At 44.1% G+C, this 27653-nt stretch overlaps 1 protein-coding gene across 1 annotated transcript in view; it reads right to left on the minus strand.

Moving 5' to 3' along the window:
* The window catches only part of LOC311367622 (netrin receptor UNC5D-like), a gene marked incomplete at both ends in the record, with an annotated part of 148802 nt that overhangs the window by 57454 nt on the left and 63695 nt on the right, over positions 1–27653 (minus strand). The window contains one exon of the mRNA XM_084486438.1: positions 3037–3234. Within this exon, the coding sequence (XP_084342564.1) occupies positions 3037–3234 (198 nt within the window). The remainder of the gene's footprint in view (positions 1–3036; positions 3235–27653) is intronic.

The raw sequence follows: 27653 nt of genomic DNA on the forward strand, positions 1-27653 counted from the left end.
TTCCACGTTGAAGGTTAACGAGAATATGTTGGGACAACGATAGCAATGCGGAGGTGGTTATGAACCAAGTATCCAGACTTATGAATAATGCATGTTCATTACATTATGATGGACTAAGGTAGCAATTTATTTTGTATGTTTATAATCAAGCCATGCATATGGAATTGGCAATGACTTCAGGATTTCATGGACTATCATGTTTATTTAATAACATGTCAGGAGATGATGCCTTTTGTAGTATTCTATTAGGCGGATCCAGAGTTAGATGATTAAATATGTAATTTTGTTAAAAGTTAGTTTGTATTACAGTACTTTGTTAAGTGTTACCCTTTACGCAAACAGGCACATTATTGTACTGCAAGAGCTCTTAGAAATACCTTTAAAGAGTCGTAAATTAAATATAACAAATATGAAGCTGGTGACTATATATACGCACACTCTCTTTTACAACACAGCATGACCAGCCCATTAATTGGCCCACTCTGTGCAAATATATCCTTTAGTAGCTACAGATGGGATCAGAAAGTGCTGAATAAAATAAAATAAAATAAAAAATAGATTTTTTGCACTTCAACTTCTTTCTTATATTCAGTCCTCTGGCATGCTAGTCCAGAATAAAGATCCAGCTCTCAATGTCTGGCGGCAGTGTGTGTGCGTGCGTGCGTGCGTGCGTGCGCGTGTGGGGGGGGGGGGCAGCATTGAGATCCATCTCTTTGCTGGACCCCTGGCCCTGACAAAAATTCAGAGCTACTAGCACAGGTGCAACTATATTTCCAATTCCCTGCTATTTACTCTGCTCTCCCCCCTCTGCTGCCTTCCCCCATTCTGCTCTTTCAGTCTCTCTCTCTCTCTCCCACAATCTCTCCCTCCCTCCCTCCCTCCTCCTCCTCCCTCCCTCCCTCCCTCCCCTACCCACCCCTCTCCCCCTCTCATTTCAGCCCCTATCTACCCCATCTGTCCTAGAGGAGGGTGAGAGAGAGAGAGAGAGAGAGAGAGAGGGTGAGAGAGATGGCGAGAGTGAGAATGAGAGAGACAGAAGAGCGAGCAAGAGCGATGGTGACTGGTGATAGGGAGCGGCTCTATAAAGGACCAGTGAAGACGTAGCGACCAGGTCTCGGCCGCTAACAGGAGATCGCCATCAGGGCCATGTCACGCTGTCACATTCCCAATTAGGAACGGTATTTTGAGGCAACGCGTTTTGTCGTGTGACCCTGCACGTATTTCCTATGCGATTCCATCCAATTCAGGATTGCTGCGTTTATCGCAAATCGGAGCCAAAGTTTTGATCCTTTCCACCAATTTAACGGCGAACGTGTGATTTTGCCGGTCGTTCTTTTGGTTGTCAAGTCGACGTGTTTAACTCCACGGTTGTCATAATCATCTCTCTGCTCGCTTGAAATCCAATCTTGATCAAGATCGGGTCGATCCTGTTCAATTCTTTCAATGCGAACGTGGAACCACATCAATCCAGGATCGCAGTCGCATTTCAACAGGTTGCATCACACACCAGCCAGCCAACCAGTCATCATCTCTCAAGCACCCAAAATACGTTTTTACACTGCCAAATATGCACGGTCCGGGCACGGTCCGCGTGTTTACACTGCCCGAGGTAAATTGCCTGCTTGAGCTAGCACCCCAATTTACCCTCCCGGACCCTACACACATTGGCGGTTTGGGTTTCATTCTGATGTAAATGCGACGGCTCTGTGGTTCCAGGGGGGGGGCTTGGGTAGAGGTGTTGCTGCGTTGTCTAGACAGAGACAACACAATATCAACATGAGCAGTTCTAACTGGAGAGAAAGTGAAATCCACGAGCTGCTGATCATGGGAGAGAAGGTGATGCAGTCGCATTAAACAAAGATGGGGAAAGATTGTGCGATCTACAAGAAAGACACAGAGGAACTTTCCTTATGAGGCTTTTGTCGGGATAAAAAACAAGTGGTCAGCAAAATAAAGAATATGTTGGCGTTTTTGCACTTGTAAATAGTTAATAGCGTTTGTAGCCTACACTCAGATGTATACTCATTCTTGCATGCGAGTCTCTTGAATCATAAAAAAATAAAAACATTCATAGTATGTAAATTATTCTAAAGATGTCTACTCTAAAGAGGTCTACTCTCCCCGCTGTCTCCCGTGAACCAAGAAAGCCCGCTTTGTGAAGATGGGGGATTTTACCCCCTCAGTTTTACACAAGCAACTTGAGATAAGACGGGCGTGCCAAGCCGTGACCGAACCGGCTTGGCAGTGTAAAAATGCCTATAGACGCAGTATCGAACAATCAAACAATAAAAGCCTTTTATGGCCGGGGGGCTACTGTGCTCCTATTACCGCCGTATTGAACGTGACACATGAGCTCACGCAGCCAGGCAGATATATACTGTAAGGGTGGAGGGCAGCAGTTGAGTGTAGCCTGAGGCGTAGTCAAAAGGCTCCTTTTTCAGAATCCATCCCTTAAGCTGTGATTCCTGCCCACCGAGGATCTGAGCTCCATCTTCTCACCCTCATGTGAAGCTGAGAGCAATTTGACAAGCGAGATTGAGTTGAAGCTAGAGGTTATATGTGTGTGTGTGTCTGTGTGTGTAGGTGTGTGTACGCACGCACTAGAGTTGTGTACTGTATATGTGTAGGATTGAGTTGAAGTTGGAGGTTGTGTCTGTGATGAGTGTGTGCGCGCATGAGCATGCTTGACTGCATGGGTGCGTACTGGTGTGTGTGTATGTGTGTGTGTGTGTGCATGTGTCTGTGCATGCCTCGGTGCACAGTGTAGTGTAATGGGATCTGAACTTGTGTATAAACTGTATATATATAGCTGTAATAGCTACAGCTGCGGTACACTGAATCCAGTGTGTGTGTGTGTGTGTGTGTGTGTGTGTATATATCTGAGCAAGTGAGTAAGTAAGTTTATGAGCGAGCGAGTTAGTGAGTGAGTAAGTGATTGAGCTAGCTAGTGAGTACGTGCGTGCATGCTGTGTGGTGCGTGCATGCGTGGTGATTGTGCATGCGTGCCTGGTGCGTGTGTGGTGCGTGGCTCCGTACCGGTGCCCAGGTCGGTGTGCTCCTGGGCCAGGTGCTGGCTCTGATGGACCCATTCCCCGTTGCACTTGAAGAAGATCTGCAGCGCGGGCTGGGCCCGGCAGCGCAGCTTGATGGGGTTGCTCTTGATGATGTAGGCGTCGTCGGGCTCCTGCAGGAAGCGGGGGAGGGTCCCGGACTGGAGGGCCTCGCCCCTGGACCCTGGGACACACACAGGCACACGGTCACTATATACATCTACACACAAGGTCACAGCCTTTACCTGAAACACAGACACACACACACTGGCACACGGTCACTATATACTATACTATATAACTACACATGGGTGTCGCCACAATTTCATTGGGGGGGGGGGGGGGGGGTCACGTCCCCCTCACCTTAAGAAAAAAGTAGTTTGTATTGAGTTATAGTTTTATGTCAGTAATTGCAGACCATGCCGGCTCCAAGGAAAAACGATAAAAGTGGGAGATCATTTTAAATCTAAAAACATGGTAAAATGCACCAGAATGCAGAAAATTGCATCTAATTCTTTCAAAATTTTCTTTAGGACCCTCAGACCCCCGCCAAAATATGTCCCCCCCACTCAAAATGCTGCTGACGCCCTTGCATCTACATACAAGGTCACAGCCTTTACATGAACGTTACAGTTGTGGTAGTCGAGTCTGTGTCATTTTGAGTTAGTTTGATTTTCCCCTCTCATTATTCACCTTCAAATTAAAACTGTATAAATATATCAAACAAATGAATACATTCATTAATAATAATAATAATAATAATAATAATAATAATAATAGATGGTTGACGGGACATTTTATTCTCAAATATTTAGTATTTACTTGTGTATTGTATTGAATGGGCACAGCCACTCACATCATTTGAATAAATCACAGAAATGACAAGAAAAGACATCCAAATCAATCCATACAATACAAACGTCACAAAACCTGTTCTTCTACTACTCCAGACACAGACACACACACACACACCACCATGACCAACAACTCTACGTGTGGCACATAGAAAATAAGCAGCAGTAACTTCCCACCCAGAGGAGGTAAGTTAATGATAATTTCTGTGAAAGAGGTAAACATTCTCATATTGTAATTCCAACCCAACCAGAGCCACTCTGCCGTCTCCCAGCATGTGGTCGTGTCTCCTGATTGGTATTCCTGACATGTGATTGGGAGGTGTGGAGGTGATTACACTGAATTTAAATCCCAGGGGAAACCTGTCCACGGTTAGTGTGAAGCCTTCAGAAGGCCAGGTAGCTGTATCTCTATCCCAGCCCACCAGGATTACAGAGCTCACTCCCTTCCACCTCTCCCCCCTCTCTCTCCACCTTTCTACCCCCCCACTTTACCCCTCTCCTCTGCTTCCTACCCTGTACATCCCGCTCTCTCTCTCTGGATCGATCTAATCCTTCTCCCACTCCTGAAGGATATTCTAGATTGAGGGGAGGAGATAAAATGTATGTGTGTGTGTATGTATGTGTATGTGCATGCATGCATGCGTATGTGTTTGTGCATTTGTGTGTGTGAGGGTGTGCCAGTGTCTATCCTTCTGGGGAGTGCTTACTTATGTGGGTGTGTGTGTGTGTGTGTGTGTTTTCAAGAGATTTTCTTCTGTGTGTGCGTGTATGTGTGTGTGGCTGTGTGCATGTGTGCGTGTGTGCATGTATGGGTGTGTGTGTGTGTGTGTGTGTGTGCATGTATCTGTGTGTATGTCTGTGGTTGTGCATGCTGGGTCTGCGTTGATGCGTGTCTGTGTGTGTTTGTGTGCTTCTGTGTGCGTGAGTGTGTGTGCATGTGTCTTTGTGTTTGTGAATGTGTCTTTGGTTGTGCATGCTGGGGATGCGTGTGTGTGTGTGTGTGTGTGTGTGTGTGTGTGTGTGTGTGTGTGTGTGTGTGTGTGCGCGTGTGTGTATGTGCGTGTGCATGTGTGACAGCGCGGCTGTAAATCACACTGTTTTGCATCCTGCTGTGCCTCGTCCCACACTGCGGCACACTCCCATTCACTCCCTCTTTGCTCCGGAGCCCCGACAACGAGACACGCTTTTAATTTGAAAGCGCCTAGCTGCAGGTGAAGCCTTGGCTGGTACAGAGTGCCTCCATTTGTTCAGCGCCGGGTGCAGTGAGATGGCATGTTTATGTTTGGTTAAAGGCAAAGCACAGACGTGGGCCCCCATGCGAGGGCCCCGTTAATCAGAGGAAGACACAGCTGAACCCGGGCCCCACACCAGCACAGGACCTCGGGACTAGAGTCATTGTTCATTTGTTTACAGTTTGTGGTGTTTTTCTTCAGAGACAGAGTGAGGTGGGGGGGGGGGGGGGGGGGGGGGGAGGGCCGATTGGTCAATGGTATTGTATCTCCACACTGAGATCTATTAATACAGAGACATCTCCGGCTTCTTGGTTTGTTTTACTCGGTGGAAACAGGGGGAAAGGGAAACCAGGCATTATGTATTTTTAGTATTTATTATAGAGTTTGCGTGTGTTTCTAATTGTTTGGGGACTGACAGGTTTGAAAAGGTACATCCTATATTATGATTGATTGTCATATTCTTGACATATTTCTAATCATTAGATGGGCCATTCTATTTATTTTCAAACCAAACTCTTTGAGTCATCCAGCTCATTTACATATTTGATCAGATTCTTGGTTCTTTCTTCGGTACCCCTGACCCCGCCCCCCTCCGGTTCCTTCCTGGTCGTCTCAGCCGCCAGTGGTGTTCCGTGCACTCCACGGTTTCCACGGTGATCTATGACCGCTGGCTCAACCCAGCAATAACACAAGCGAGCCCCAGATACATCCTGCCGGTCTGGTGGAAAAACAAGATGTCACTGCCATAGGGCTGAGTGATAGCTCTATCAGAAACACACACTCACACACAGACACACACACACTATCAGAAACACACACCCACACATCCACTGTATCAGAAACACACACAAACACTATCAGAAACACCCACAACCACACACTCTATCAGAAACACACACAGACACACTATCAGAAACACACACACCCACACACCCAGAGTATATACACCGTGCACAGTAGGGGTGTCACTTTTGAGAAAAATCTAGTTCGAACAGATATCAAATATAAAGCAATGTACTCAAATATATTTGAATATATACGAGGCCCAGCCCCCCCACAACCACAAAAAAAAACGAATGGAGATTCAATCACAAATGTATTACGTGACAAGGGGAGACATAAACAGGACTTAGGCCATATCCTCTTGGTTAAGTTTGTTCACACACGCACCCAGACAACCTCATACACATATTCAGACACACACACACACACACGTACCTGTACACCCCCCACACACACGCACCCCCACACACACTCAAAGAGTTTGTACAAACAATGCTGTTATTGCTTTGGAGGAAGAACCTTGAAACAGGTGCAGAAAATATTATTTACCCGTGAAAAATATCCACGGGTGCTTAATAAATACATCCAGTCTTTAATAAAATCCTTAAAAAAAGCCACAGTAGTTCATTTCAAAGCAGAGTAGTAGTTCAACTTGACAACACCTGGGAAGCAGCGACTGCGATTTAAATAATTCAGCATAGATACGAAACAGCAATCTAGCAGATCACTGATCTCTGACGCACCACACAGCCGGTCTGGGAGTATTGTTCAGTCAGCTTCTATGCATCTCATACACAACGTCAGTACTAAACACACATACATACAAGTACAAGGAAAGAGAGAGACAGAGAGGCAGACAGGCAGGCAGGCGGACAGACAGACAGAGGTTGATAGGAGAGAGAGAGGTTCAACGTTAAGAAACTGGTCAATCATAAAACAGGCCGTTGCACTAATGAATCCTTGTCATGGGTAGATGTGTAGGAGCGTCTTGAGCTAGGTGTAAATCACTCAAGAGCAGAGGAAAAGGATAGGAAATGATGGGATATTTTTATTTTTCCCAATTTAAGGCCCATAAGGCAATAAAAATAAAACAAAAAGTAACAAAAAGAAAACACTTGACTAAACAAAATAAGTGGACTTGAGAGTCACAAAAATAATAAGTCAAAACTTCAGCATACTGGACCTTTAAACAAGTCACTTTATGAGAGCAGTAAACAGACATACGTCCTTCCACCATCAGCTCCCCCGAACAACTGACAAGCGTCAGCTTAAATAGGCCTCACATCCCCTACTAATTGGCGCATACCAATATACACGTGAGACAGGGGTGTTACAAGTTAAATTACACAACAGCTTTAAACAGCTACCATTCTCCCCTCTATAAACTAGAAACACTTAAGCACATTAAACCGTGTAATATTGCTCTATTTTGGCGTAGCCAAAATGTATAAAATCAGCAATAAAAATAATTACTCGGGGTCACGTCTGGTTTACCCGGAAGTTATGACGTCGATTTAAACCCCGTTGCCGCGGCACACAATCCCTAATACAAACACTAGACGAGACGCTGGTAAGACGAACATTTACGCTGTGTTAACATGTAACATTTAAACAAAATAAACAGACCTGGAATTTGACAACGACATACTTGTTTGAGTGGTTATTGCAACAGAACAGGTGACGTTAATGGTAAATTTTATTAAACAGAAAGTTGTAATGATGGTACTTGCAAGATTGTATTAAACTGCCGTAGCGCGTATGATAAATGACATGGTTGATAAATGATTTTAAAACAGTATGAAGGTAACGGAATACATAGACAACTAAGATAAACACACAGGCAACATTTGCACTCAGTCTCTTGTGGGTTGCGTATCGCTACCGTGACGGTAGCTATGCGCCCCGTCACAATCCTTCAACAGGCAGCGATGAGAAGCCTCACCACAAGCATTTTGAGAGTACAGCTAATTTTCAAGATCATCACTTTATTTCGAGGGACTGATCTATTATCGAATAATCCTCAGAAGGGCAGGAATCTCCCATGACATTCGTAACCTCTAATCACATATTTTTTTGCTCAGCCGACAAGTTATTTCCATATCCCATTCTCGATCTCATTAAGAGCCACTAATACCACAACTGAGCACCACCACCACCGTGACCCCTCCACCACCTCCTCCACCAGTTGTAGCTGTGGCATGGCATTAGGGTTGCACAGTTAATTGCATTTTTATCCAAACCCTTCTGCAATTAGCTAATCAGTAAAGTTACAATCAATGCATTGCAATTTTCTTTTATGACAAAATTGTATAAATAACTAAAATGATATTGCACGGCCATTTCCTTTAAATCTAATCATCAATGCTCACAACTCAGCAATAAGTGCTCTAACCAATCACAGGCGTTTCCGATAAGCATGCTAGAACCTTCCATGTGCGGGCTGAGGAATCACTACTGCTCGTTACATGACGCCAGGCAACGTGACGCGGTTGCCAGGTTGGCAAACTATCGATAATCTGTTAATTGCAATGGATAAACGCAATCACAATATTATGGAAGATAATCGCATTTAGCATTTTTGTCAAGGTTTTACCTAGTCACAACCCCCCCCCCCCCCCCCCCCCAAGACAACATGGGATGATAAGCGTTGGGTATTAACCAAGCAGGAGGCAGCTGCTTACACATAACCACCCAAATCCACGTTAACCAAGAAGCAGCAAAATATTTATTTGTTAATCAGCGTCAAGCATTGTTAACATTTTGTAAACAAGGGAAAAAAAACAACCACTACCCTCCCCTCTGCTGCCTATGCTTGTGAAGGAGTTGGTGTGTGTGTGTGTGTGTGTGTGTGTCATTTCAGTATGTACTGAATAAAAAAAAATTATGACGGATGTTTTGTGTTGAGGACCACAATGGAAATAAGTCCTGGACTTTATTGTGTTTTTATCCTCAATTGTATTTGATGTATTTTCATTTGTATAAGGCATTTCTTTGATACAATTTAATAAATCAAAATCAAATTGTTTAATAAAAATAAAATAATAAAAACTGCTGTACCGAAAAACATACCGAACATTGACTTAAAATCCGAGGTATGTACCGAATCGTGACTTTAGTGTATCGTTACACCACTAATGAATACACAACATTAATAGAGTCTGGCAATAGTCAACACTCCATTATGTCAAGGTATGGTTTAGTGTCTGTAGGTGTGGGTGGAGGCGGCGGTGCTCGCGGCAGCAGATGGAGCGGTCTGCCTTCCGGAGCAGAGGTGAGCGGAGCAGAGGAGAGTGGGTAGAGAGAGTTTTAGTGTGTGTGGAGAAAGCAGATGAAGGGGGGGGGGGTGTTGGAGACAGCGAGGAAGGCACCGAGGGAGCGTCTGTTTAGATTAACCAAATGTGAACCATGAAGACTTATACCAGAGCCATTTCAAGAAAATACATTGGGAGGACATTTCTTTATAATTAAAATATCTTACGCCTCGAGGAAAGGAGAGGTAATTATTTATATTCTGCCAAGCATGGCGACGACCGGCTTATTACCAGTTTGAGAAGGAAATTGTCCCCAAACTAAAGACCATCCGATGCATGCACACACACTCAAACACACACTTATACTGCACCTTAGCACAATACTACTGTGCTGCTTTTTAACACTGGATTCTATGCATGAAAACAGGATACAACATGATAATAAACACTATTCGCTCCTGATTGTGCCAAGGCTAGCCTGGAAATCCAGACCCACATCTAGAAAGCTGTAGGGTCTGGCAATGAGTAATGAAAATGGCCCAACTCGAGGGGCGGCACCAAGCATGCATTTGAAAATATCACTGCACGCATTTGGATAACACTACGACCTATCAGAAGAATACAAGGGCTGACCAGCAGAGGTGACCAATAGATAAGACTCTTGCCATATCTGGTCGGTAAAACAGCAACGCTTTTGGCCCGCCTATATCAGATACACTGATGTGATTGGTTAATGTTCTAGGCCAGGGGAATCGGGGAGTGAGTATATTGCTCGTTCCCAGAGTGACTCGCTGAGCAAAATCTAATTGTGCTCTCGCGAGAACTCTGGATTTCCAGTGTAGGCCAAGGCATTATGTCCAGCGAGTTTTAAGCTCCATAGCGGTGTGTGTTATGAAATACCAGTTGCTTACTACTACAGTTCTGAAATACAAATTGCTTATCAACACCCCCAGCCCATCTCCCGCCATTTCCCAGTGCCCCCCAGGGGCGTGTCTGAGAGGGACATCAAAGGAACTGTAGAAATGGCAGAACGAACTTCTTAGTTCATTTTCCCTCCAAACACGAGACTTCATCCAGGCCGCACGCCCACACGGGCATCTCTCGTCAAAGAACACACACAACTGAGAAGAGCTGAGAGCATGGCCACCACAGACAGACATGTCAGTGTGTGTGTGTGTGTGTGTGTCTCTCTGGCTTTGTTCCAATATTTATGTGACCCTCTAGTCTATCATCTAAGGACTGTGCTTATGTGTGTGTACACACACAAACATGGACACACACACACAGTGCAATCACACACACACACACAAACACAAACAAGGACACACACAAACATGTACACACACACACAGAAACTGATCTATGATAGATGTAATTTCAAATTAGGGGGAATTTAAATGTGTATGACTTTATATATAACTCCTCCGACTCCCCAGCCCCACCAGCACACACGCATGAACAGGGGGTGTACAGTATGTGCTTGAGTGTAGTTGATATTGGCTGCAGATGAAGGAGGGGGAGTGGATGTAGGTCAACCAGCGACAGGGCAGGGTGGTGGACGCCTCGGCGGGGCGGGGCTTCTGGGAACCCACCACTGTATTAAAGGAGAGGAGGTGAAGGAGGAGATATAAACCGGACTGGAGCAGTTTGGGGGCTTAGGAAGGGCAGCCGTCACTCAGCTGAGGGATTTAGAATTTTTGAGATTCCTGGTGGGTGGGGGGGCTTTACTTCCCCGCTGGTTAGAAAGAGCAGCCAGGGGCTCTGGCTGTGGACATAAACTACCGCTTGGCCATTGTGCCAAAAGTGTTGGAATGGGGGTTCCATAACTTCATTATGGCGGCTTATAGTAGTGCTAGATAGTATTTTAAAAAGGACAAATTTTCTTCTTTTTTTTAACTTTGCCAAGAATGAATTGTATTTTTGGGTGGATTTGAGTTGCTGGGAAGTAAAGTTTAGAGTTGCTGAATTGCCTTGCTGAAGCGATTAGTAGGGCAGTACGGTAGTATACCTGCTGCCTATTTTAGAAAGCATTCCTCAAATGTTTCACAGGTTTTATGAAGTCGTGCATTATCTCATCCATCCAATTAAAAGGCGTTTGATTGAATACAGGGATGGTTAACACTGACCATGTGACAGAGGACAGAGGGAGGTGGGACAGAGCGTAGGAGGGTTCTACTGCTGATCCGTCCCAAGCCGTGGGTAGCCCACTGAAATGGTACCTCTATAGGGCTCTTCCATCACGATGCATCATGGGAATTTTTTATGGCGATCCTCCACCACTTTGAGAGGCCCCAAGAGAACTGTCTGTCAAGACCTCCATCAACATCAACCAGGTTCATGAAAAGCAGTTTCAAACACAACAATGTCTCACCCTGATCATGAATCATTTCATGATCGGTTACCAAAATAACATTACTTGTCATGGTGATGTGTGACGTTGTGAAGGACAAGCCCAATTATTGGGATCTTAAACACCTTTCTAGGTCATCCGCAAACTGCTCAATCAAGATTTAACTTTTCACGCTGATGACATTTATTTTTTTATTATCCAAGGATGAGATCGGATTTCATCACACATCTACAAAAAACCGTCCACCTGTTTGTAAACAAAGCTACTGAGTGTGTCATTGAGTATTTGTTTGTGTGTTTACTTACTTAAAACAGACATTCAAAGGTGAAAATTAATATTCAAATGTGGAAAAACACACACCCGCGGCGCGGCTGTCTGCTTTGTGAGTGGCCGACCAGAACACTACAAGACAAGAGACAAGAGACAAGAGTCAAGCGACAAGTAAAGTGACAAGAGTCGGGACCTTAAATTGCTTGCACAAAACTCTTGATCAGCACTAAGCATTTGTTTATTGTTGTTGTTTATTTAAACCAGTATGCGCAGAGAGAGTGAGGGGGAGCGACGAGCGTGTGCGAGAGCACGAAAAACACAGCGAGGTCGGCGGTCTTTGCCATTAATTCATTTACTTATTTTTGTGTAGGTAATATGTTGTCAAATATGTTTAAACTTAAATAATCTACCTATACAAGTAGTTATGTCTTGTTGTATTAGTTTAGTTTGTATTAGTTAGTTATTGTTATTGACGTAATGCACGTCATTGACATAATGCACAAATATAGATATTCGAATAGTTTGAATGTGTTTTTTTTTTAGGGAATATTCAAACGTCATTTTTGAGCAATTTTGACAGCCCTAGTCCGTTTGGATGTTTATGTGTCTGCTTATATATGTGTGTGTATATGTGTAGGTGTGTGTTTAATTGTATGCATGTGTGATGAGATGTTTATGTGTCTGTGGAGGTGTTAATGTGTATATGCGTGCGTGCGTGCGTGTGTGTTACCTAGAATTGTACGGTAGGTGTCTGCGTATATGGGTTAGGGTGTGTGATGCTTAGCGTGTGTGTGTGTATGTGGGTCGCCTAGGCAATGCCCAGGTGGTACATGCGTCGTCTCCGTCTGTGTTGTGACAGCCTGTCAGCCCTGGTCCCTGGTGGAGGAGGGCACTCCCTCTGCTCCGACGATAATCAAAGAGTAAACACACCCAAGCAAAAGTGGGTTACCTGAGATGTCAACCTTATAACAAAGAGGAAGCTCTCTCTCTCTCTCTCTCTCTCTCACTGTCTCTCTCACTCTCTCAAAGCTCTATCCGTCAACCTTCACACTTTAACAATACACAACACTAAAAATCAAGCTGCACTAAAATGCATTTGGAAAGCCACCTATATTTACATTTTCGGGCCACTTTCACTCTTCACACATTTATCCCATCTAATATTTAGCTGTTGAGTTCCTCACCCCACCAACACTGAATGAAGGCGAGCTAAAAAGAAAAAGGTGCTACATTTAGCTTTTAGCTTTAAGTACGTTGGGTTGAGGGGATAAACATCATGCGGTGACAGCTATGGTGCGATGCTAATGTCCATCACTGTATGTACAGTATGTAACTGTTAGCTACAGTGTCTGATGTGGGTAGCTTGACAAAAGGAGAAACAGACGAGAGCTACGTCCCTGAGGACCGGTAATACACGGCTTCACAGCTTGTGACTTGGTCTCAGTGGCTAGGCAAACCAATCTTAAGATATCGACGGAACGGATGGCGGCTGGCTTAGCTGGGATACAAATTGTATGGGTCATAGTTGTGTGCATTAATACACCTTGGCTTCTTCCCTACAGGTATGTCAAGCAATGGATGCGCGCACACACGCATGCACACACACAAGCGTTTTGTTAAATAAAGCATTGTTTTAGCAGCAGAATAAGAGGGTATCAATACTTAATGCTGATTAATTTTTTATCTAGCCTTTTGATCCATTCAGAGACTATAACACGAGAGACTCATAACAACAACAGCCTGATTGTCTACACGTTCTGTGAGTACAACCACACGCCCTCAACCTGACACAGCGCACACGGTGCTAACACACCATCACCACACTAGCGCCGTTCATATTCCCTTCAGGATCTCGTTCCCTGGGATAACGTTGTGAACACATGTGTTATGATTAACACAGAACGCATGTAATGGAACTCCATTATTAAACACATTTATGAATAAATTGTGGCAATCGTGGCTCTTTAGAAGGTTTACAATCCATTAAGGTTAATCCATTTATGCATTTTGGCTTTTTTTTTTAATAGCATGCCTTTCAGCATTTTCTATATTAATATATGTATTTTAGTCTTATTAGGCAAATGGTGCTTAATGGGGCTGATATCATCTCTACATCTTGTCATTATCCGCCAACGTTTTTTTTTAAAGCGTATTTATTCATAAAGTAATTCCTCTACTAGAGGATAAAGGGATAGGTGAGGTTTTGAGTTTAGCTTTCCATTCAATTCTTTATACAGATCAATTAGATTCAACCATTAATGCTGCGGTAGACAAGACTCGAGAGTGGTAAAGAAAGAGCAGAGGAGAGTAGGCTTTTGAAATCCAAAAAAACTCCCAAAACGTCTCCTCCTTCCCCACCTTCCTCAAGGGTTGGCATTTCACGCGGCTGTGATTGACAGGCAAATGAATTCCCGAGCTAATCAAGGAAGAGACGCTCTGATTGGTCAGAACTCCGCCGAGCGCGTTCTTGAATCTAAATGGTCTCACACAGAGGCAGGCAGTTGACTCAAAACCGATATTCCCACAGCGCATTTCACTCACTAACAGCTGACGGATGGCTTTGCCTTTTCAACAACTTACACCCAAATAACAGCTCTTGAATCAAACCTACAGCCCAGATACAACTTTATCATCAACGTTGTACTAAATTACATAACCACCATAGAGGGGGCAACACACATTGCTTTGCCTATAAGTCACATGACCTTCATGTGCTCAATCCCCCATCCACAGCGCAGCTGTATCTTCCAGCACAAAGAAGAAGAAAGGGGCCCCTAATGGCGTTGTGAAAAATGCAACAGAATGAGTTATTTTTCGTCCCAATGGGACCTCCACACCACTCCACTACTCTCCCATCCGACCCCCCCCCCCCTCCCCCCCACCCCAGCACGGCTGCGCTCCACGTATGGAGCTCCCAGGCTGGCTCAAAGGACCAGGACCAGGGGCCGCGCTCTTCCATTGTGGATCCCACGGGACGCTCCTCCAGACTCCTAACCCCCTGAACACCGAGCACGGAGAACAGCGTCCCACCACGGATTGTTGTGCGGCTCATTACCAATGAAGCGTTTGCCTCCGTCGTCCTTCTTAATAAGTCGGAGCGAGGCGGGGGGCTCGTGTTCCCCTGAATCCCAGCCCCTCCCCATTAATATTTGAAATGAGAAAACACAACAAAACCCAAGAAAAGACATTGTGATCTTTCAAGCATGAATGTGCGCATTTGTGAAGCGTACACACACACACACACACATCAGTAAATCCTCTTTTCCCCTTGTCACACACATCCTGCTCCGTGCCCGTCTCATCAGCAGCCTGTGAGCGAGTGCTCGGCCGAGTGGGCAGCCCGATGCGGTGCGTTTGTGGCACAAACCGCTCCGTGGCACAAACCGCTCAGACGGCTTTGTGTGTGTGTGTGTGTGTGTCACAATAGAAGCTAGGTCTGGGCGATATGGCTGAAAGACATATCACAATATAACTTCTTCAATCATATTGATGGATAACTATTGATCATTTTAATGACCTAAAAAGACTAAGAATTACCATGCTGGATTTAAACACTTCTGTTTAACCCTTAATATGACCTTCCACTGTTGTTCATTGATAAATACTCCAATGTCAATACAACAATGAAAAATGCTCAAATATTGTAAATAAGTATGGAAGTGTGTTTGTGTAACAAACCCAGCTGCTAGATTTAATGGTCCAGTCTCTTATCGATATATATCGAACATATTTTATATTGATATTGATCAAAAGTCTATCACAATACGATAATTTATTGTTTTATTGCCCAGCCCTAATAGAAGCACTTGTTGTTTGAACGGGGCGGTGCTCTTGGGTCTGGTGGAACGGAGGAATCGGTCGGTTTATTGAGCGGCAGACAAGAGACTTACACTGGGGTTGCGTCATAACCCTTTATAACCTAACCTCATCTAACCAATGCGTTTCACCAGATTCCCAGCAGAAGTCTCCTGTTCCCCATCCCCCCCCCCGCCCCCGCCCACCTCATCAGAGAACCAATTGTAGGTTAATTAAGGGAGTCAGGACCACTCTAGCACCCGCCTCTAGATTCTACCATTAAAGCTTAAATTACTATTCTTGATTGACTGCAGCAAGAATTCCCCAAACACAACCTCAGACACTCTCTCTCTCTCTCTGACCTGCTTTCTCTCACTCTCTCTCTCTCTCTCTCTCAGACTTGTGAAAGATTAAGATTTCTACAAACAATGTTCTGGGCCAGATTGTTAAGTTCGACTACTGGAGCAAGATGGATGATTAAAGAACTAGTTCACCGGTGGACATATGAAGGTTTTATGAAGTAAATAATTCTATGCATTATAAATGTGCAAAAAAACTTTCATCCTAGCCTGAGAAAAGGCAGAAAGAGTGTTTTTATGGTCTCTCTGGATCATCCTCCAACTACCACAATGCACTGCGCTCGCTGCCCTGCCCGCCTGTTTCGGTTTGGAGGGGGAAGGACCACTTGCGCGAGTGGTAGCGGCCGTGAGCACACTTTGTGTAAACATATCCCTGTGATACGTTGACTAGTTTAGACTTCTGCTCTCGTTTTTTCAAACGCAAAAATGCCCAATAGTTGTTTGGTACCCGGTTGCACCGAAAAGTCTAGGAAGGGACAGAAAGTAAGTTTTCACGTTTTGCCAGTGAGAGACAGTGAGCGTTGCAAACGATTGTTACTGCGGGCGATAAACAACCCCACAATTGGAGAAGATAAAAGGTATTGAAATGATAAAAGGTAAAACGATATGCAGTCTCCATTTCAAACTGGAGGATTATGATAGAAATCTTTTCGGCATGATGAGGCACGCTCTAAAACAAACTGCTGTTCCGTCCGTCTTCGCTGTGGGCCCGTTCCCAGATGACGAAAAGGGCAGCGCTTCTAATGCACCTCGCGCAGCAAACGGAGCCTGGGTCTGTTGAAGGTGGTGTTGCTGTTTTTAGGCTGTGATAGCCATAGGATAGGATAGGTACATTGTACATATTTTATTTATTTTTTAACTTATCTTTTATATTAAAGCATTTGTTTTTAAACTTATCTTTGTAATGTTGATATATTGGATAATTTTCCTTTGTGAATAAAATCATATCGTTTTTACCACTTTACCTTGGACTCCTGTATAAACCCATGTTCACCATAACAAACTTATGGGGTAATAAACCACTTCACTGCAATAATTATTTACATTTGTCAGATTACCTTTTTTCCACGTTTTTTTTAAAGTACAATTTATGTGGTATAAATCACGAAGATGCAAAGTAGGTTCAGCATACAGCCATCATGGATAAATGTAGCAAGAATAGATAACAATATCAAGTACTTTAGGTATCATTTGTATATTACTATACAGCATAAAAACATTTGCTAATTACAGTAGCTCAGCATATCAAGTATTTGTACAAAACATTTTCTCCCCAGTTGAAATAAGTGTTTATCTTACATACAGTAGGCCTAATTTAGTATAACAGCACTTGGGTTAGTAAACAAATCACAACAACCAACATGAATTTGAAGTTTTATTCAGGTTGGCAAAACAAGGCGATTGCCTCTCCCAAGTCTCTCGCCTTGCAGTATCCACTCCAGGAAATGCCGGTAAGCTGTAAGTCGATACTGTCTGTCGGAAGAAAGAAAGAGAACAACATTAGCAAAGCTAACTTCAAGTTAACGTAACATAGCCTATGCTCTGCCAATAAGATCGGCTACTTTCGGATAACTACATTGTCACGTTCCCGGGACTCAAAACTATTGTAGCCAATGTGTTAGAACAACAACACTTACTCTATGCTCAGACGTCTGTTTCTCCCAGCGGGCTTTGGCTGGCGTTTCCAGTTCACTTTCTGGGTCCGGAAATATGTATCCAACACCCAACTGTTCAGAGGAGGCGTAAAGCCTGGGTGAGAGGTTACACACATGGCCCCGTCCTCGCCAAATTCAGCCATTTCTTCTAGAAGAAACTGGCATCGCTGAAATTCGCTGCAGCACAGGGACTCTGTGTTAGTGTCCATAGGTAAACAGAGCAGTTCACTCCGGCGCGCTCCGGCTCCTCGTCCTCTGCAACAGGCAAGGCAAGGCTGCTGCGGCTTGCAGCCTCCTCCTCCATTTGTCTCCATTCTTCCTGGCTGTATTGTGGCTCGTACAAATAGCCCTTAGCTTCTGCCATGGTCGGAGGTTTGTGTTGGTCTAGTTCTCTAGCTAAGCGGTGAAGGAACATGGCGGACATTGTGTTTACATCTCGTACGTGAGCTCCTGCCCCCCCTCATTCCTTATTGGTGGGCTTACAAATTTGCAGAACTAGTGGTTTGTAGTCCTCGGCCCTTCTAGCAGGCAAGCAAGTTCTCCTGAGATGACGTCAAACGCGACATTTGATGTCATGGCAGTAGAAATGTAATCAGGACAGCTGGGCGACTGGAGGACTGGGTTAGACTGAGGGAAGAAACACACTTCTTTATATTATAATAGCGATTTTATAATGATAGAACGCCGGTTCTGAATCTGTGAACTATCCCTTTAATGAGACGACAGTTTAGTTTGACTAATTATTCAAAAGTTTTTTCTTTAAACAGTACAAATGTACAAATAAACAGTGAAATTAAGCAAAAAAAGACGCTCTCTTCCTCCGGTAACGCAGTCGTTCGCAACGCCTTCCTTATTCGTTTCTTCTATTTGTCTGTAACTCATGCTCCAATTTTTCATCGCTTTATGTGGATGTTGTGGATGCAACGGAATATATGACACATCGCTGCAGCAACATTTAAGTTGATCGCGATGAGTTCTGCCCATTCTGCCTCCGTTGTTGTCTGCGGTCAGACCAAAACACACCTGAGTGACAGGGGCCATAGCCTACTGTGAACCTCGACCCTACGCCATATCCCGCCCGTTGCAAGCCAGCCCCCCTAAACCCCCAGTTGATTCTACTGATGTCTGCGCGACAATGTCATGATCTTAGGTCATGATCATATAAATGGATATGTGTGTGTGTTATCGGTATCGGCTTTTAGGAGCTGAAAGTTATCGGTTATCGGTATCGGTTAAAAAATTTTTTATCGTGCATCCCTAGTAAACAGTGACGGCTTTGTTATCTCGTTCCACCACTGGCTTTTTTGTCGTAAGGACTGGCTTGGGAAAATGCCTGCGGAAGCGATGTCTGAGATGCAGAGACATGCTACCAGTGTGTCTCGGTGAATGAGAGCTGGTGAAGGGACTATTGCGCAGGCTGCTAGCCTGCGTGCTTGCGCAATAGCATACTGCCTGAGAAGGCAGTATCTCTGTCAAATCGGTCCCTGGGAAAAGTAACGTTGCGCCAAATTGAAAAAGGAACTATGTTTCGTTACCATATTTTCACTAGTTTCGCAGAACTTTACTTTTTACATGAAAAATAAGTTACGTTACTGTATTTACGTTACTTACAGTCACACCGTATGGTCAAAATCCATACCGTAGCGCAAATTCACACCGGTGTACTTTCTATACCGTTTATACCGTACACCCCTACATACGATTATCAACTTTGGGACTCAAGCCCTACATGAAATGACTCAGCAAGTGCTCCATCTCGTTGCACCTCACCCAGTGGCTCACTTGCAAGATGGCCTGAAGTTCTTCCCAGTCCTACACCCTAGCCATACAACATGCATATCTGAGACACACACACACACACACACACACACACACACACACACACACACACACACACACACACACACACACACACACACACACACACACACACACACACACACACACTGTGTGAGCCTTTCCTGTACGGCTGGAGCACCCAAGATAATCGTATGCATCCTTTGAGACCCTCTTTGATATAAAAGAGTTCCCAGATCTATAGCTTACTTGTTAATGTCCTCTACCTATTGCATCACTTCCTATAGGGCTTCGGCCTCCTCATTGATCATTGTAGTATATTTGAATGCCTTTCATGCATTTGACACCACCACCACTGGGACATGGCAATAATTCTCCGTATCCATATGGGGAGGGGGGGGGGGGGGGGCTTGTGGACAGTAGGGGTACACTAGATATAATCCTGCCTCGTTAAATCAGTGAGCTTGGTTTTTTGCTTTCACAAATAGGTTATAGGCTCACTACAAAATCTGTCCATGCGCATCTCTGTGACGTAACAAGCCACCAGACAGCAATTTAAAAGAAAACGAGTTCAATACAAAAGTAACTTATTAATTACAAGTCTAAACTGCAGAAAATAGAAAGATATTCCAAGGTGCCTTTTGAAGGACTTGGAATATCTGTCTATTTCCTATCCAGCGGACCCTAGTTTACGACAAAAACAACACAATTGACGGCAGCTCAGTTGCCGCACTTAAGGTCGTTGACTTGTTTGGAGCAGAGCTATGTTTGAATTAAATATTAAAAAGATATATTATATATATAAATATACAATTATTTAGTTATAATATTATAAATAGACCATGTAGCTATTATCGTTATAACAAGATCTGTATCTGACCATTGACAATCCACCTCCACCAATCCAATCAACGCAGCTGGTTCTAACACCAACTAACATGGTGTACTTTTTCTATGGGAAGTGTGGTTCAGGTATAACCAGATAATATTAAAAATATTTATAACATAAAAACTAGGCTATACTTACACCATATCATGGTGCCCCCCCCTTCTGAAGTCGAAAATAATTCCCAAATGAAATGCATTGGTTTAATATTGAAATAATTAAATATTAAAATAGATATTTTTATATATATATATATATATACACACACACACAATTATCTAGTTATAATATTTTATTACACAGCTCTTCTCAATGCTGTGGAACGCTCCGTTCACTTGCATGGGCCTTCCCGACTTCCGGTGGTGAATTATTTTTCAATAATGACCGTTGCTAAGCATATAATGACCGCTGTCAAGGAAAGTGGATTTTATCACTCCGCAAATAGTCCGGTAACTTATCAACCCCAGCGTTCTCGGTTGCTAAGCAACATCAACGTCTTTGACAGACTATTTCTCTGCTGTCCTACACTATGAATAATGGTACCAAATAAATTGTAAAAAGACACACCGTGTGAAGTTATTTTTTTTGTTTTGGCAAGTAACCGTGTAATAAGCGGGATAATGTATAGAACGTCGCCGGTCATTATTGGGAAATAAGCCCCTTCAGGGCGAAGCTAGACACCTCCACTTCGCGTCGGTGACCTGTTCCCGATAATGACCGACGACGTTCTATACATTATCCCTTACATATACAAATCACAACATCTGATGTCCATAGCCTTAACCCATACATGTTGTGTAATTAACAAGGACACGTTGGTGTAGTTGTGTTGAGAAATGTTGCAGATTTCACTGTAAAATCACCGTTAACGTAAAAAAACGGACAGTGAGGAGAATACTTCCTGGTTTCACGTCCTCCGTTAGCCAATGGGATGAATGCTCAAAATGTTTCTATGTGAAGCCATCTGGTTAATACTGCACTTTCCCTGGGCGTCAGATATGAGAGTTGAAAACCCCCTGCGTCAAATTAAGACGCACATGGACACCCTTTGCGTCAGCCGGTAACGCCAAACGCCCCTGACCAAGTGTCGGTTTTTGACGAACTCGGAGTGAGACTGTAGCCGTTTCTTAATACCAAGTACTACGGACTCGCGGACTTGGAAGTGCGTACTTGGCAAGTCCGGACTTCCAAGTACAGACTTCCGAGGACGGGAGTACGCACCTGCAATTGGAACGGCAATGGACTCGATGACGTCACCATCAGTCGATAACTCACAGCCCGTCCAAAGAATTTCCAAGTCTTCATTACAGTGGATCCTGGTTCAATGGTAGCTCGCCATGGGGTCAGTAATAAGAAAAAACCTGACCTGTATAACACATTCAGAATAATGCATTCAAATTACTCATTCGACAGTCAGAATAAATCTATACATTTAAATCAACATTCAAAGGTCCTCCTTATACATGTTGCATGAAACTCTTTACCAGTGCAAACATTCATAAATGAACAAAAAGAAAAGAAAAATACATGAGGCATTTCTCTCACCAAAGGGAAAAAGGACTCGCTCAGCACCAGAACGTGGCGGCGCGAAACCACTAACTGCGTGTTCACACCAAAAGACACACGTTTCGCCTGTTCGCGCGAACAGGCGAATGTTGCCGCGCGACAAATCTAAATCTGTCGCTGTGCAATTATGTGTGCAGTTATGTCAGGCAAACTTGTCGCGCAGCGAATTTTGTCTGACAACATATTTTGCCCGCCAACGGTGCTTTAAGCTAATTCATTCTCATCAACCACGGCCGAGTTAACCACCATTGCGTGTCTCTACCTGTTGTGGAAGAGGGAGAGACGTCGGAATGCCCTTTGTTTATGGGTTAATAATATAATCCGGAGGCGCACACCGCTTTGTGCCGTGATATTATATATATGTTTATATTATATAGATATTTATATATTATATATATAATATCATATAATATTATATATAGAGCTCTGGGAGTCGCAAACGGCAACAATCACTTTCTCCTCCAAGCTGCGGTTCACTGCAGAGTGCAGGGAACGGTTGGCCCAGCCGGTTGACTGTACGTTACTTCACCCACGTTACCCACAGGGAGTGAACGCTGATTGGTTGTTTTACGTTACTTCACCCACGTTACCCACAGGGAATGAACGCTGATTGGCTGTCTCACGCGAATGCCGCGGAAAAGTTGAAATATTTCGCCAAACGCCTCGCGTTTGGTGTGAACACACAGTAACGTTAAAGAAGGAAAACCCCTCTTTTAAGAACATCTATCACACAGTTCAATAAAATAATATAACCTGTATTTCTCTCATAAAAGGCGCAGAACTAGTGAACTACGTCGTGTAGAAAACGCATTGCTTACAGACCCTCACATAGACAGGCTTAATTAGCGGCGCTAGCCGTTAGCATATGTTTAGCTTCACACGTTTATGAGTCAGACTACAGTTAAACTCACCGAAAGGAATTCCGGTAATTTCACAAAAGAACAGCGTTGCTCTGACGGTTGATTCGTTTGTATCTGGGTTCAGGTATCTGACAAAGTAAATAGCACAGTTGCTTTTTGTGGCTCTAAGCATGAACGCATCCGTTTCTCTCCGTCTCATCTCCCTACGTGCGCAACTCACGAACAACTCCTCGCGCTTCAGAGTTAAGAGTTCACACTTCAAAATAAAAGTAACTTATATTGAACTTAAATCGAAAACCAGCGTAACCGTTTTCATACACTTTAAACAAAAGTTATTTTAATACAGCATTTTAAACAAGTATATGCTTTCAATAGCCCTCCCATAAATGCTTCAATAGCCCTTCTATTGACAGGGTCTCTCTCTCTCTCTCTCTCTCTCTCTCTCTCTCTCTCTCTCTCTCTCTCTCTCTCTCTCTCTCTCTCTCTCTCTCTCTCTCTCTCTCTCTCTCTCTCTCTCTCTCTCTCTCTCTCTCTCTCTCATTTCGTCTTCCACGGGTGGAAGTGTGGTGCTTCAGTCGTCTAAACTACTGATTAACTTCTGGTCCACATAAGCCAGTTTGTCTCTCACCTTGAGCCACGGATGGTCTGAAATGAGCTCTAAATTATTCATAAACCAGGAAGGTCTGCATGCAGACCGGCCCCCTGGCATTTATGATCTGGTGAAGGCGCTTGACTTCTCCTACTTCATTCTCCATCGCTAAATGTCACTCTTTCTTAAATTGGCTGCTCCGGCCGCTACTAGTTGTGCTTTCAAGATACCGCCCCCTCTCTCCCCTCCCCACCCCCACACCCTCTGACATTTCTTTCATGTTGTAAAAAAGAACCAGTGTTTTCTAATATCAGTTATATTACACGCTCGCGTCATGCGTCACACACAGAGGCGAGCGGACGTCCCCATGATGGAGAGTGACGTCCCCTGACTCCCCGGTGCCGGGCGGGGGGGATTATCTGGGAGTCTTCTTAACCAACACTTTCGTCGTTAGCTCGCGGATGACGAACGGTCTGCAAAAGTCTCGGGCCGGGGCTGTAAATGACTGTGATTAAATGTGACGGCGGCGGCTCAGCTTTTTTATGGGAAATGCTAAGTGTGTTATATTCACAAGAGAGTCTCTAAATTAATATTGTTTCCATTATCCGCCGCAATCACTCGCAGCGGCGCAGCGTGGCGGCACAGGAAATAAAAGACAAAGTTAGGGAGGTCAAGGTGAGGTCATCACCTCATCTTAAAAACATGAGAGCAGGAGAGGTCCGTGCTGAACTCCTGTGACCCGCACACTCTGTTTATGCAGCTTGTCACGCATGTGTGTGTGTGTGTGTGTGTGTGTGTCAGTTTGTGTGTCGGTTTGTGTGTGTGTTGTGTGTCGGTTTGGGTATGGGAATCTAGTGTGTAATTTCCTACCTTCACGTTACCTGTAGGCACTGAGTTAAGATGGTGTGAAAGTTTGCATAACTGGGCTGAATAGTGTGTGTTTGTGTGTGCATGCGCATGTGTGTGTCTGCGTGTGCGTGTATGTTTAAGAGTGTGTGGGTCTGCATGTATTAAAACAAGTTTGTCAGCAAGGGTGTAGTTTTCATGGCTCTCCATAAATGAATACACTCACCAAGTACCAGGGATTACCGCTAATCCTGGACATCGACTCCCACAATGCAATGCAAAAAGACACCATTTCAGAAAGAACATTCCGATAAACATCACCAACGACATTCAGAGGCGTGTTGTTTTTTTTTGGCTTAAAGAAACATTGCTTTATTTGTTTATTGTGGGAGTCAATAATAATAAAAAACTAGGAAATACAGATTGACATTAAACCAGATAACTGTGCGATCGATAGCATCCCCTGCATCTCTACACAACCCGCGGACCACGGCTTAACCCTCAGGCTTTAATGCCATCTATTAAGCCCTAATCAAATACCGCCACTCCTAGGCTAGTTAACCATTCCTGTTTTATTTATAACCATTCCTGACACCCATTTGAATATGTATTAGACAAAATCTCACCTAATGTAATCAATGGCCTTGGTGATCAAAGGATCTCTGCATGGATATCAGAGCCAAATCCTCCTGCATTGATACAGCAAGGCATGCTGGGATTGCAGTCCATTATAAATCGATGCGCCGACTCCCTTATTCCTGGGGCTTTAGCTACTTGTTAGCCGTCTTGAAGCAGCTGTAATAGCTTATGTCCCTGCAATGTTCCCCGTCGTCGCATCACTCGTGTCCTCGAGTCCTTCAGACTCAATCTCTGCTTCATCTTAAGCTTACCGAGGACGTATGACACTATGTTTCAACTCAACAGCCCCTCAGACGCTCCCGTCTCGACTGAGAGAGGGCCCCTACAGAATGAGCATGAGATTGACTCAATCACTTATTGTTTTCCAAACACACATACAAGCACACATGCACGCTCAAACACACACACGCACAAACACACACACGCACAAACACACCCTGCAGGTTCCAGAATAGTTTTCCGGATGATTTACATACCTAATACTTTTTTTTCTGAAGTGAATTGAAGAAAGAGAAGACAGATAAGGGTTATGCGGTGGCCTACACCCTTTATAAGAGCGAGATCAAGAGAGAGAGTGAGAGAGAGAGAGAGAGAGAGAGAGAGCGAGAGCAAGCGAAAGTGAGAGAGAGAGTTATTTTACAGTGTTGTCCCAGTGGCCAACCCAGACCCAGCAGTCCAGACATCAATCAGACCAAATCGGTTTTAGGGGTCGGCTGCAATCCACTCTCACTTTTCACCATGTGAAAGGCTGACAGTGAGTTACATAATAGACCCTCTTCACTGAGATGGAGGAATTAATTCCTCTACGTCCATACTGTAACCTCCGGTGAAATAGTATATATATCTAAACGCCAAACGCAAAGATGATGAAACGTGAATGTGTGGAAGTGACCGTCTCTGTGACAGTTCCTGTTCAGAAAGTTGCCAAAGATGTCCAGTTTTTAATTTTAGGATTCAGTTTGGGTTTATTTCTTTAAATATAGGAATGTGTGGGTGTTTTGGAGAATTGCTGTAAATCCCGTTTTCTCTTTTTGCCGTAAGCTTATTAAAGTCAGCAGCCAGCTGAACCTTCATATAAAACGGCAATAGACAAGCTGTTTAATTGCAGTAGCAGTATAAGTTATGCGGAGTGAGACATGCTGTAGGGGATAGAACTGCTGCCACATTGGCTGTGATTCTTTAAGATTTTGGTGTGATCACAAGCACAATGATTAGGAATCTGATAATAAGATTAAAACAGAGACAACTGTGCCCACACAAACATAAAATACATACAAGGCAAAAGATTGATAAACATTTAATGTCTGGGATGTACTATTTACTGCTAATTAATTCACTCATACCATCATCAACAACCCAAACAGATTGAAGACAAGACAAGCAGCATATGTCCCGAAAAGAATGTCATTTGAAGTATGCTAATTGAAGTAGTCACAAACACCGTTTCCAGAAGGGCATTTTTTTGTAGCGTCAAGTTTGTGTTATAGCTGTATATACTAAACATATAAATACTAAACATGAGCAGAAGACACAGAAAAATTAAAAGTGACGTTGAAGTACAGTCACTGTCTGAGCAAAAGCAACAACAACAAAAAACCAATCAAACCTTGGGGGCCGTCAGGGAGGAGAATGCCTCCTAATGAGCTGCCGTTGGTCAGCATGGGCCCCTGAACATGTGGTAGTAACCTCCCTGCAGCCAGAGCTCATCCTCTCTCCCCTCCAGCCCTCCTCTCTAGAGCCTGTCTGGTGCAGCACTAGGACTGGTAATGTGGGACTCACAGGTGGAGCTGATTGGAGGACTTCTGCCACCACCCTCCCCGGTGACCGGCCTGATTAGAGGTCGACGGCGCTGACTCCGTCCAGATAAAGGGATTGACGTGGCAGGGAACCTTTCTCACGGTCAGACGGTGAAAAGGCCCTTGAACAGGACTGTTATGTTAAACAGTTGAACTGTATGTTAAGTTTCAGGCACTGGTGTCCTGGAATAACCCCGGCCACGAAAAACGAATTATTAAAATAATTAAAATAGATAAAAGTGCTAATTTTCGCTCATTTGCTCCATAAAAGGTGCTCTAGTAAATGTTTGAGAGTTGTAAAGGGTGGAAGGAGGGAAGAGTTGAAAGCAGACTTTGAGACTAAACACCCCCAAAAATGTTCCCTGCTTATCCCGTTTCCCTCACTAATGGCTGACGGACCGGTGCCACTTCTAACCAACGATTACTGCTCTTAAATGTTATCTACGGTGGCTTTAATGTTCAACCACAGTATGCTTTCAGAGGCCGCTGGTAAAGTAGGTCTGTTATCACCATCATTGCAAACATTATTAACAATTTGGAAGCAGAACATTTTTCTTTGTTTCAATGGATAAGTGGGAATAATCACCAGGCAGGATACTGTCCATCTGCGGTCGTTCAATGTTTTACCAAGTCTGTTGCACTTTTCAAAGGAAACCGACGATGGTGTCGTGAAAACACACTTGTCAACTGCGTCAAAAAAGCTCTCACTGAGTAACATTTTGAGATGTACAATACAACTATACAATACAACTATTTAAAACAACAAACCCAGAAAACACTCATTTGTACCTAGCCTAGTATGTATCCTGCTTGGACTGGTATGTTCTCTCTCTCTCAATTAGGGCAATTAGGGCAATTAGGACTAGTGAGTTGAGTGTGTGTCTTTTCAGATGGCTCACTGACCTTTTCCCCCAGCTCTGACGGTCTCTCTCCTCCTCGCTCGCCCTAACTTAATTAGAGCCGACAGCGGCCGTGAGCGCTTTGTCTCAGAGGACGACGGCTTCAGCGTGAGGGCGCAGTGCCGGGCGCCGTCCCCCGCCGACACGCGGCCATGTTGGACCATCATGTCGACACG

This window comes from Micromesistius poutassou, assembly GCF_964030765.1.
Source record: "Micromesistius poutassou genome assembly, chromosome: 22".
NCBI classification, from domain to species: Eukaryota; Metazoa; Chordata; class Actinopteri; order Gadiformes; family Gadidae; genus Micromesistius; species Micromesistius poutassou.